This window comes from Rattus norvegicus, chromosome 4, assembly GCF_036323735.1.
Source record: "Rattus norvegicus strain BN/NHsdMcwi chromosome 4, GRCr8, whole genome shotgun sequence".
Lineage (NCBI taxonomy): Eukaryota > Metazoa > Chordata > Mammalia > Rodentia > Muridae > Rattus > Rattus norvegicus.
In genome coordinates, this window is record NC_086022.1 from 172,069,961 (window position 1) to 172,083,050 (window position 13,090).

General features: G+C 44.7%; 1 protein-coding gene across 5 annotated transcripts in view; it reads left to right on the forward strand.

The window, feature by feature from the left end:
• Positions 1–13,090, forward strand: part of Ptpro (protein tyrosine phosphatase, receptor type, O) — a 210,808-nt gene that overhangs the window by 174,857 nt on the left and 22,861 nt on the right. For 3 of the 5 annotated variants that reach the window (XM_017592851.3, NM_017336.2, XM_006237571.5), the window contains 2 exons: positions 2,723–2,758; positions 5,980–6,061. In XM_017592851.3, coding sequence (XP_017448340.1) covers positions 2,723–2,758; positions 5,980–6,061 — 118 coding nt within the window. Of the gene's footprint in view, positions 1–2,722; positions 2,759–5,979; positions 6,062–6,721; positions 8,101–13,090 lie in introns of those variants that run through there. The other 2 variants (XM_039108278.2, XM_039108279.2) reach the window with 1 other exon arrangement.

Here is a 13,090-nt window from a genome sequence, read left to right on the forward strand (position 1 = left end):
CAGTCTCCCGATCCTAGCAGGGTGTCAGGCACCTGCCCTGGCCTTCTGCTTTCTTAAAGCTCTGGTGAAAGGGGCTGTGAAGCATTCCTGACATTAACTTAGCACCATGAGAGCTGAAGCAAGGAGGAGCCGCAGAGCTTTCTCTAGGTTCCAGCTTCCTAAGGGGTACAGCTGTGCCTGACATCGGTGCTTTTTAACTGATGGGGCAGGCTTGTATTTCTTCTAACGTCTAAGAATAAAAGGCAAAGATGAGGCTGGGCAAGCAGGGGAGAAGCAGGAAAGGGATGTGGGGTCTCTTCATTTGGAAGTAGAAGAAATAAAAGCTATCCAAACCCAGAGACTCCATATACCACCGTGGATGTTTCTCTCTCTATAACCCCTGACCTGACTGCCTCCTCACTGACCAGAGGCCTCACTTCACAGGACCTCACAAACGGGCCAAGTTATCATAATGCTTTAGACAGTCTGAGAATAGTAAATAGTCTTACCTTTCATTGGTGGGCATTTATTGAATATAATGGTGCAAGCCTCTGTGTGGGGGGGTATATGGTCTCTCTCTCTCTCTCTTTCTCTCTCTCTCTCTTTCTCTCTCTCTCTCTCTCTCTGTGTGTGTGTGTGGGGGGGGTATGGTCTCTCTCTCTTTCTGTGTGTGTGTGTGTGTGTGTGTGTGTGTGTGTGTGTGTTATAGTCTCTCTCTCTCTGTGAGGGGGTATGGTCTCTCTCTCTCTCTGTGTATGTGTGTGTGTGTGTGTGTGTGTGTGTGTGTGTGTGTGTGTGTGTGTGTGTGTGTTATGATTGCAGGCTCATACCACAGTGAACATGTGGAAGTCAGGAGTCAGTTCTCTTTTTCTGCCTTGAGTTTCGGGGCTGGACCTAGATTCTCAGAACTGTCAGCGAAACTTGGTACTGGCTGAACCAGCCCCAGCCCTCAGGAAGACATTTTTCCCAAAGTATATCTCTCACTTTTGAGTTCATTTGTCTCCTGTATTCAACCCAACCTCCTTTCTCTTCCATTTTCTAGTCCTGCTCCTACCTTAAAACCACATATAATAAAGAGAACACAGGATATGTGATTCACATAATTGACTAAGTGAAGTTATGCAGGTAATATGGAATTTAAGACTTTTTCCTTCAATTGGACACCACACACGCATGCACACACACACACACACACACACACACACTGCACATACATGCACACTATATCAAATACACACACCACATTCTCATACACATAGACCACACACACACACACACACACACACATACTGCACTATACCAAACACACACACCACATTCTCCCACACACAGACCACATACACACACATACTATACACACACACACATACTATACACACACACACCACCACCACCACCCCCACCACCCCACAATCATGCACACCATATCAAACACACACACTATACAAGAGGTGTAATTTGCATAACTTACTAAGTGAAATTGTGAGGATAATATGAGTTTAAGACGGTTTCCTTCAATTCAACATAACAATTGTTCATTGGTCACCTGCTACATCATCCACTGTCTGTGCTCAGTCAGTCCTGAAGAGCACACGCATCTAGCAGGTGGGACAAGTATCTGCTACCCGCCATGAGACGTAGCCATGTGCCATGTACTATGAAAGCTTGGAGAGGGTACTGCTGCATTCTGTCATAGGCCTTCTGGAACTGAGACGTCTACACGGTTACACTTCTAATGTACAAATAAGTAATTGGATACATGAAGTCCTTATACCTAGAACTGATTGTTTTCTATTAGCAGTTTTGAAAATGTGTGTGCCTTTGTTAAACTGTGTAAAGACCTGTGACATGGATTATAGCCACTCTCATTCCACCACTGGTTCAGTGAGGTAACACACGCCACTTGTACTGATGATAAAATACGATGGTGTACTTCAAACAGCTGCTACCGTGGTGTGAGGCAACTTGGGTTGAGTCCTTTACCTGCTGTATGAAAACTGTCACTCTGAATTGCCCTAAGCAAATGTAATTAACTGAACCATACACTAACACTTCCTGTGTTTGAGTTTGTGGGTTATTAATGAACTAAGGAGGAAAACGAGGTAGGTCCATTTCTTCCTGTTTATTGAAACTGTGAGCACATAGAATTGTGTGAGTCGCACCCCTGACCCCAGCAGTCACACAGTCCACACCACCTGCCGAAAATGACAGGTTATTTCAGCCTATAACTAAGAACCCTGCCCTCTGCCTCCCTGGTATTTGTTCTTTACCCCCAGATTCTTCTTTCTTTTTTTTTTTTTCTTTTTTTTTTCTTTTTTTTTTTTTTTTTCGGAGCTGGGGACCGAACCCAGGGCCTTGCGCTTGCTAGGCAAGCGCTCTACCACTGAGCTAAATCCCCAACCCCCCAGATTCTTCTTTCTTGTCTTTAGAATCAGGAAGTGGATATTTGGGTTGCTAATAAAACTTCCTATTAAGGTAACCACCAGGAGTCAGCAGCTGTGTTTGTAGAACTCAGTTTTCAGCAAGGGGGAAATACAAAACGCGGGTGCGTTCTTGAGACCTAATCCTTTCTTAGTGTGAATCAGAAATTGTTATCTTTTCATGCACAGAGGACAAATTTAACAAGCCCAGAGTATTGAAAATTAAATAAATTTTAACATTACAGTAAGTTTAAAGTTTAACCATATGGACCAACATTTTATCCTGATAAATGTGTGTGTGTGTTTTTTTTTCCAATTTTCAGGAGTAAAAATGGCTTAAAGAAGAGGAAACTGACGAAGTAAGTCCACAGCACTGTTGCCCTCAGAGACTTCCTTCATGATGACCTTAACTTTCCAAATCGGAACCTTCCTATTGCTGTGACAAAACACTCTGACCCAAATAAGTCAGGAGGGGAAAGGGTTTTTCTCACAGGTTACAGTACCATGCTGAGGGAAGCCAGGGCAAGAACTCAAGCAGGAGCCACGCTTAGTGGTACACACCTTTAGCCCCAGCACTCAGGAAGCAGAGGCAGGCAGCTCTCTGAGCTCTAGGCCAGCATGGTCTACATAACAAGTTCTAAGGCAGGCAGGCAGGGCTACATAGATAGATACCTCTGCCCCATTCCCAGTCTCAAAAACAAACAAGCAAACAAACAAACAAAAAGATAACTTGAAGCAAAAGAAACTCACGGAGGAGATCTGCCTCCTGGCTCACTGTGGCTCCTACAGAGTCACCTGTCCAGAAATTCCACAGAAGCCAGAGAAGCACTGTGCCACCCACAGTGGTGTAGGACCCGCTACAGCAATTAGCATTCAAGACAGCTCCCCACAGGCATACATACACTCAGACCAGTCTAATCTGGGCAGCCCCTTAGCTGAGATGCCAGTCTCCGTTAACTCATGGCTGTGTCAACTTCAGCAACTGAGGACAAAAAAGATAACGTGCTTCCCAACAGAAGGACTGTGGAGGAGGAGGATGCTATGTGTGGAAAAGCACAGTCTACATTCTTTATGCACAGGGATGGGGGGACCAGGAAAGATGCTTATCACAGAACCCATGTCAGGAGAAAGCATCAGTCCTTACCGTATGGGACCTTAGAAAGAACGGATTGTTAGGACTTACAGAAAGCTTGCAAGAGGTGGCATGTCAAACATATGGCCATCTAATGTGTACATCAAGGTAAACGAAGGCTCTGGTCATTCTATGTTTTGAAAGTCTACATTTATTCCAGAGAAAGGTTCTTACTCTAGCTGGTGCTAAAATTAATACTTTGATAATACTACTTCTGAAATCCTTCATAATAATCAGGAAATATGATTAGCTAGCCTGTGCTCTTACTTAGCCCCTCAACTGTTAAGTCATAAGAGAATGGTTCCGGCGAGTGGAAATTAACCATCCGTTGACTTGAGAAACTTAAGAGTTTATTAGCTTCGGGCCTTTTCTTGATTAAAATCCTGCAATATATATATAAAGAATAGAACTTTTTCTAAATAGAATTCAGTCTCGATTTTTACCACAAAAAGTCAAGGCCGCTCTGGTGACATTATTGCTGATAGAAAGAAACAGAACTAGACACATGTAAGTCTGTCAGATATTTCAAAAGAAACATTAAGATAAAATATATTTTTTAGCCTTGAATGCATTATAATTTTAGGACACAGTAAGATAATTTTTCCAAAGTCTGTCTAATGTCAGTTAGTATTCCATTAACATGTACCAGGTGGTGCAGGAGAGGGGCAAAAATTGGCCAAGAAGAGACAATAGTTTGGGATGGGTGACACTCTGAGATGTCTCCTTCCAAGTTGCACGCAGAAAGGAGAAGAGGAAAGATCTGGACTCTGATCCCAGATGTCAGCCTCCTCTTGTCTTCATGCAACCCCTTCTGTTCTGCCCCATCCTTTAAATGCCCTCTCCTCCCTCCTAATGGTCTCTCCTCTTCTCCGTGTTACCTCTCCATTCTCTGCTTCTTCTTGCTCATATACATGGTCTGCCTCCACTAAACGTGCTCTTATGAGTTGTGGAAACATTTAATCTCAATCAGGCACTTCTACCCAGCCTTTGATTATTTAATTCCCAGATAAAAGACATGTGAGACCTTCAATTTATAATAAGCCTTTATCAACACTAGAGCTGGGCAGATATCCATCCTCTGTGCTATTTTGTCTATTTTCCTTCCAAGAACCTCACTGAAGGATTGGCCATGTTTCGTCTGGGCTGCTCTTAGCTCCAATTAGCCAACTCTCATGGCCACGATTTTAAGATTCTTACCCTATGGTGTCTTCTCTCTCTACCTTCATTTCTGTTCGTGGTCTCCCACGAACCTGGGAAAACACAAGCCCCACCTATCTCAATTCTGCCCAGCTATAGGCCGTAGGCATCGTTACTCACCAATTAGGAATAACTTGGAGGATGAAGTTACACAGTGTCACTTGGGTCTACCCACAGACTCTCTGGGGGCAACCAGGCCTTCGAGACCAACGTCTAGCACTGCAATGCAAGCAACATCAGACCAGCACTACAGCCAGCTCCTGGTTTCCTAATGACTGACAGTTTCGAAGTGTCAAACCCAGCTTTAAGATCAGTGCCTCACTACAGCAACGCCCAGCAGAGAAAGCAGCTCTAACAGAGTGTGTCAGACATTCAAGTCCATCCTTAGCTGGTATTTTGGAAAGAGCAAAAGGTTAAAGTGGGGACTCCTCTGAGATAGAACTTGCTCTACCTGGGCTCTTGCCAGTCGTCTACTACCCAGTGGTGGATGGCAGATTCCTCACTTCCTTCCCTTAAGTGTGCATGGTTCTGCCAAAGAGGACATCGAAGGTGAAGCTTTGCACATGTTAGGCAGGCCACTAAGCTATATCCCAGCCATCCTTGGCTCTCGGGGAACCACCAAGCATGTCAGTATGTCTTATGACGGACCATGTGTTTATGATCTTCTATAAGTTCTGATGTAAAACACTGGAGTTTAGTAGGAGCTCCAAGAACTTTAATCCCCTTATGATCTACTAAAATTTTAGCATAAATAAATGTTACAAATTAACCTACCAGGTAGATTAGCTAGCCAACAGCTTTAACCAAATGCCTGACTCCTGCTGTGCAGTTGCTAATGGGATGTGGGGCTGCAGACAGAGGGGAGAAGCTGAACATGTCACAAGACTAAAGCATAGGCCCGATGTGTAGACCCTGCCCAGAAGGAAAGGCTGGGTGTGGAGGGAAAAATATAGCTTCAGAAAATACAGAAAACAACTAGAGACTCCCAGATTTACACTTCACATTTAGTTTAATTCTTAGTGTCCAGGAAGCTTAGTGAATACATACCTTTTCTAAAACCATATCACCAACCGACAGCCTTACTTAAAGAATGTAGTAAGAGTGAGTGTTCACTCCAGAAAAGTGAAAGTCCCATTCTTGCCGAGAAAAGTTCACAGGTGTGGTGCTAACCAATTACACGGGTGTGGTGTTGACCAATATGCCACCCACTATGTTGATTTTGACACATTCCTCTCTTTGTGTTTGACAAAGCCCTGTTCAGCTGGACGATTTTGATTCTTACATCAAGGACATGGCCAAGGACTCTGACTATAAATTCTCTCTTCAGTTTGAGGTGAGTAATAAGGCATTTTCTCCCTTCTGTGATTGGCAGGCTGTGGGAATGGTCAGGTTTGCACTGGGACCATTTCCCTGCTCACCAGGTTAATTCTGCTAAGCAGGGGGCACTGATCATGTCAGAGCCATCTTAACTTCTGGGCTAGATCAAGGAGCCTCTGCTATTGGCAAAAAGGGGAGAGTGCAGAGAGCTCAAATTCAGGCAGGGAAAGTACAGGAATGGGTTCAAAGGTGAGGAGATGGGACCAAGAGGGGCCATCTTTGAAAAATCACGCACAGTCAGGAGGAGGGAGGATTAAAAGCAAACCGATCCCTGGCGTCGAACTTACCTTCCAGGGACTCTGTTGTTTCCAGGTGACATGGACTGTAGACTGCAGATGGCAGTCAGGGTGGGTGGCGGGCATCCACCCCTGTATTTCTTAGGTGTGTGACAGCCGAGAGCAGGGTGCTCGCTAAGCTAGGATTGCAAGCAATGCTGTTGAATGCTTGTTGCCCTGTGGAGTTTCTTTCCTTTGAAAACCTGGGGGGGGGGAGGGGTGGAGAGGGAGAGGGAGAGGGAGAGGGAGAGGGAGATGGAGAGGGAGAGGGAGAGGGAGAGGGAGAGGTGCTCAAGATTTGTGGAGACAAAGGACACCATCCACACTCCCTTCCCTTGAAGCACACAGAGTATGAGACCATGCGCCTGCACAAGCAGAAATGAGCTAATGGGTGGAACAGACTGGGTCCTTGCTTTGCCTCACCGTGGCTCTCAGCTCTCAGAAGTCTTACACTCGTCAGGCTCTGCGGCATCTGCACTGAGCCATGATCCGGGATAAATGGGAAGACTGCGATCTTTCTAAATTTGGTAGCTTTCTTTTTAAGTCTAAATTCTCTTTCCCATTAAAGTAGCTGGTTTTATCTAATTTATTTTTCCCATTTCTTCTTTTTCTTCACCATCCGAGAACCGCTTTAGTTAACAGAGGCCAACAATAGTCTGGCTGTGGATGTTTATTCAGGGAGTTTGGGGGTAAAAAGAATCTCCAAATGTTTGTCTTCTTTTTCATATAGCAAACAATTCTTTATTATGAGTGTGTGAGTGTGTATGAGTGTGTGAGTGTGTATCAGTGTGTGTGTGTGTATCAGTGTGTGTGTGTGAGTGTGTATCAGTGTGTGAGTGTGTGAGGGTGTGTGTGTGAGGGGGGGTGAGAATGTGTGTGTGAGTGATTGTGTGAGTGTGAGAGTGTATGTGAGTGTGTGTGTGAGTGTGAGTTTGTGTGTGTGAGTGTATGTGAGTGTGTGAGTGTGAGTTTGTGTGTGTGTGTGTGAGTGTATGTGAGTGTGTGATTGTGTCTGTTGAGTGTATGAGTGTGTGTGTGAGTGTGTGTGTGAGTGTGTGTGAGTGTGTGTGTGAGTGTGTGTGTGAGAATGTGTGTGTGAGTGTGTGAGTGTATGTGAGTGTGTGAGTGTGAGTTTGTGTGAGTGTGTGAGTGTGTGTGTGTGTGTGTGTGTGTGTGTGTATACACATGTATACGTAGATAAGAAGACAACTTCCACAAGTCAGTTCTCCCCTTCATCATTTAGAGCCTGATGATCCAACTCAGGTTATTGGTAACAAGACCCATTACACATGGAGGCTTCTCATTGGCCTGTGGGTCTCACTCATCACCAAATGCAAAGCCCCCTAACCACAACCTGCCTTGATAAATCTCACAGAAAGCCTGGCCAGTTATCTATTTCCCCCTGGTGCCTATGAAAGTACCAGTGTCACCCCCCACACACACAGTGTTACATCTCAAATAACAGAAATTCAATTGCATTCCGGGGGTGGGGTGGGGTCTAAAGAAAGAATGTCATTTCAGAAAGTTTGTCACTGGAAGGAGGAAAACTGTTAAATATTAATAATGAGCCAAAATTCTGTAAAAATGAATAGCCGGATGAATATTGTGGTGCAGATAAAATCATGGTATGTGTGGTTTGGCCATACCTTTCTGTGTGTCTGTGTGATAAAAAAAAAAAAAAAAAAAAAAAAAAAAAAACCTTGAAAAAAAAACAAAACAAGCTAGGAAAGAAAGGAGTTTTCCACTCACAACTGTCCTGGTGGGGGAGGCAGCAGAACTATGTGGGAGACTGGGCATTGAGGAAGCAGAGAGACAAAGGAAGTGGGGACCGAGTTGTAAAATCTCTCAAAGCTGGTCCCTGGGGTTGTACATCTTCCAGCAAAGCTCACCCTCCTGAAGGTCCCATTGCCCTGTCAAACAGCACCACCAGCTGGGGGACCAAGTGCTCAAACCCGAGGCCTCTGGGGAACCTTCATCATCAAAACACCTTAGAGTGCAGCTGAGGGTCAGGACCTCTGCTGGGGACTCACGGTGCAGGCCATCAAACAAGAGTGTAAATATCCCACTGTCTCAGAATTGCATGGTCATTTTGAAGTTCAGTGCCATTTTCTGGTTTATAAATAAAAAGAGTGTTTTTTTTTTTTGTAATGAAAACATAATTCTAATCAACTTTTGCCCAAGTAAAAGAGTCTTTCTTGAGAGGATATTAATGTATTTGGCGGGAGCAAAGAAAGAGTTGAGTGACTTTCAGGAACGGCTGGAAGGCCAAGCCAGATCCCTGAGAAAGCCCCTTCATGTCTCGCTTCTGCTCCTCTCTGGCCCTGCCTCTGCCCTCTCCCACTGCAAGGCAATTTCTTGGCACTACTAAAGAAGGACGGGTCACAAGCTAATGTGACTAATTTGCCCTAAATGAGGGACAGCCATGTTCCTGGACAACGGTGGGAGACTGCGAGGGCCAAACCATAAGCAATTCGTGTAGTGGCCTAAAAAAACTATTCAGATATGTAAAACAGAATTGTCCACTTTGCACGCTAAATGTTCGCTTTACCATGTGCCAGGCTTTTATGCGTTCAATGTATGAGTGAACATTTAAATTTAATTCATAACATTGTATGTAAAGATTTCCATTTCTTTGACCACTAATAAGTCAGTGTTGGGGAGGTAACACTTTTCAAACCTCAGTTTCTTTACCTACAAAACAGGTAGGTTGAACTAGACTAGTGATTTCCCACTGAGCAAGAACTGGCCAGTCCCCAAAGAGTGTGGTGACGTGCGCTTTGGTTAGTGCTTTGGGTGGAAGCTACTAACAGTATTTACCGAGAGAAGGGCAGGGGAATTAAATTTTCCTCAAGGCGTGCAATCAGGAATTGTCTTCAGCTAGTACTCCTCCTGTGAGCAACACTGGGCTTCCTGTGGAGCACGGGCCAGCAGGCTTTACCACATCTGTCTACTCGGGTTCTCCAGAAACCCGACGGGATGTGTGCCTGGAAGCCACAGGACTACCTAGAGAGCGGGTTGTCTTAGTGAACGAGCTTACGGAAACTAGGAAGTCTAGGCTTCAGGGGAGGCTGTCCAGCTGGTAAACCACAGACAGGTCTGAAGGCAGGAGGGAGCGGAATTCCCTCCTCCATGAGGAAGTTGTTTTCCTTCTGAATTCAGTTAACTGATTGGATAAGGCCTGCCGTTTGTACAAATAGCAATCTACCCTGAATCCATTGAGTTCATCGCAACTTCATCTACCAACTTCCTAACGAGCCCTAGCTTGCTTTGTGGTCAGGCACCTGGGCACCACAGCCTTGCCGAGCAGACACATAAACACAGCCATTGTGCCAGGGTTAGAAGAAATATTTAGGTCTTTCACTCTTAATAAACATTTTCCGTACATCTTTATTCTAAGAACACCATTAGTTGTATTGCAATATCCTTGGCGCCACTCTTACTGTCCGTGCCTGACTGATTGGGAAGTGCCCGGATGTTCGTATCCCACACTTGAGCTGTATGTCACAGACTAACATTTGCTCAGCCAAGGGCCCACACTGGTTGGGTTTCCTTCCCCCCTGACATCCCCCAGTCCATTCTCAAATCTTCATAGCCCACAGTGGCCTCAGATTGAGGGTGATTTCTTCGCAGTTTTCTGGGAAGTAAATACTCCCGACTGTGGGTACAGCTGACGTTCACATAACAGTCTTCAAATTCTCTACTATTTTGTGTTCATAGTTACTGAAACGGAAGAGGGAAAATGCTCCTACTTCTAACAGTGCCCCTAAGACGGTGTTAGATGGCTGAATCACTAAGTCTAGCTAAGCCTGGTAGCTGAAACTGGTTTTTGTTCTGCTCACACAGTTGCTACTTCAGGGCCCTTCCACTCTAACATTGAAAGACCAAACGTGCATTGAGAAATTGCGCCATTTGTAATCATTATGCAAATTGACAATAATGCCTGGATTTACATGCATTACCACGACAGCTATAAGTCATACATGAAGCTGTATGAGTTTCTGCTCCTTACTCACTGAGTAAATTCCCTTCGAGCTCGGTATCTGATTTAGGATAAAGACTGATGATCCTTCTGACAGAAATATGCATCTTTCTTGAAGGAGGTTGGGAACGCATAAGGGGGCCAGCCTCGTTTCTGTAAGACAGTTTCTCAAGAACCAGACTTCAGAGCTTGAGGTGGGGCTGTTCCCCAGCCATTCTGTGTAGTCCTTGATTTCCCATTGATTTCTGGAATTTGGAATTAACTAAAATGCAGGTAAAGGCTCCAGACTTTCTCTTCAGAAATAAGGCTACACATAAGACTATAGCGTGCTACATGTTGTAGAAGTGACTCTTTCCAAGAGGGGCACCACCTCAGCCTGTCTCAGCCCCATTCTCTGGAGAGTGTCTGCAGTCGTCACTGACATATGTCACCTCAGATCTCCCAATAATTTGAGGAGTACGAGATCTTTGCTCCCAGACTTGACGTTTTCCTCCTCTTATTCCTTCAGTCCCAGAGTTTGATCTGTTCCCGAGAGCCTGTCCTAGCACCGTGGCATCTGTCTGTGCACTGCCCCTAATGAGTTACATCTTGGTCTTCAGGGCTTTGCGAGCTACCGTAGACATCCCTGGGGTTGATGTGTTTTATTTCTACCCTTCCATGACCCACCCATCAGATTCCCACTGGCACTGTATGCTTTCCTTAGGATTTGTTGGATGAGTTGAATTGCACCTTCGCACACCTGCTGAAGTCCTATTGTCCCCCTGCCTCAGGATGATATCTCATTTTCAGATAGGACCATGATAGACGCAGAGAGTTAAACAGTCAACGGTTAAGAGATCATGTGATATGCAACTGAGCTGTGGGTGAACGTCCCGTTAGAAGGTAAAGAGAGCCGATGAAATATCCCCACTACAGCCATCCCAGAGGGGGTGTGGCCCTGCCCGTATCTTGGTTTCTGATTTGTGCACTCCAGAGCTATGAAATAGTGTTGGGTGTTTACTTATATGTGTGTCACCTTGCCCGACAGTCCCCAAAGGCTCATACAGTACCACACTGGACTAGAGCTGACCCTTTCCTCATCCCCCTTGATGGTCACCTGAACACAAGCACACAGGGCAATTCTATTGCGCTAACCTGCTGCAGACGGGCCCTCTGCTCTTTCCCCTTCCTTTGTCTCCCCTGTGGACGCATGGCCTATTGGCACAAGTCACTCGCCTCGAATGCCCAGTGTGTTCCAAGGCCAACACTAAAGACTGCCATCTACTGACAGTGCTCTAACTCTAAGAGCAGCACCCACTCTGTTTGCTTGCCTTACATGATGACACGGTGACTGTGTTCTTCCAATCTGAGGAAAGCCTCCCCTCGTTGGCAGTACTTGAAGATGAGGCCCTTTGGAGGTAATTAGGCTAGACAGAGTGATGGAACAGGGAGTCTAGTGGTGAGATCGATGCCTTCACAAAAAGAGAAACTAGTGAGTTTGTCGTCCTCTTCTTCCCCCGAGAGTCACATTGATAAGACATGGGCATGCACAGAGCTGACAGCTGCTTACAAACCAAAGATTAACCAGGAAATCTATATGGTTGACATCTTGGTTTGGGGCTTTTGAGCAGTGATGATGAAAAATAATACCATCCTTTGGTTAAAACCACAACTCTGTGGTGTTTTGTTATGGCAGTGTACACACACACACACACACACACACACACACACACACACACCCCACAGAATACATGTTTGTACTTTCTTTCTCTAGAGTTAGGTGCTTCAACTCTCTCTGGCCCAACACAGACTGCCACTGGGCTTGGTGACTATATTAGGCCCCTAGCAAGTCATCACAGTAGTCTTGGCTTAAAACAACAACAGATCTTCGTTCTCCAAAGATTGTCAGATTCAGGAACTGAATTGAGGAATCGTCAGAGCCTCTCTCTCTCTCTCTCTCTCTCTCTCTCTCTCTCTGGAGCCTCCAAGGAGAGCAGTTGCCTACCTTGTTCCGTTTCACGTGGGCCCAAGTGTTTCTCGACGGCAGCTACCTCAAGCCAGACTCTAATCAGTCTTGACATGCCTTCCCATCGGGTAATCCATACAGAGTGACCTACCCCACAGACTTTTACAAAAAAAAAAGAAAAAAATCACACTCATAGGTTCTGATATGACCACAGCTCCTTGGCAAACACCATTCAACCCATGGAGACGATATCTCAAATAAATAAATAAATAAATAAATAAATAAATAAATAAATAAATAAATAAATATGATTGATTATATTAGAAGCAAAACCAGGCGATATCTTAAATAAATAAATAAATAAATAAATAAATATGATTGATTATATTAGAAGCAAAACAAGGCGATATCTCAAATAAATAAATAAATAAATAAATAAATAAATAAATAAATAAATAAATAAATGATTGATTATATTAGAAGCAAAACCAGGCAAACAGAAACTTGAAAATGATTTACGTGGCTTCAGCCCATCACCCCTACACTTTATCGTAATGAAGATTTAAGCCTCTGCTGTTTCTGTGTGGTTAGAGAGAAAATCCCTGCAGAGTTACTGAACTGGAAACTTGTTTGATTTTCCACTCAGTGACAAGCTAAATTACAAAGCCTCCCCAGTACGCACTGCTTGGCTAATTTGCATTTACGGTGTTCAGCCAATTAAGCAGCTCTTACCAACTCAGGGACGGCAGCCCTGGATCTCAGGTCTCCTAGAGAGTCAGTTTACAC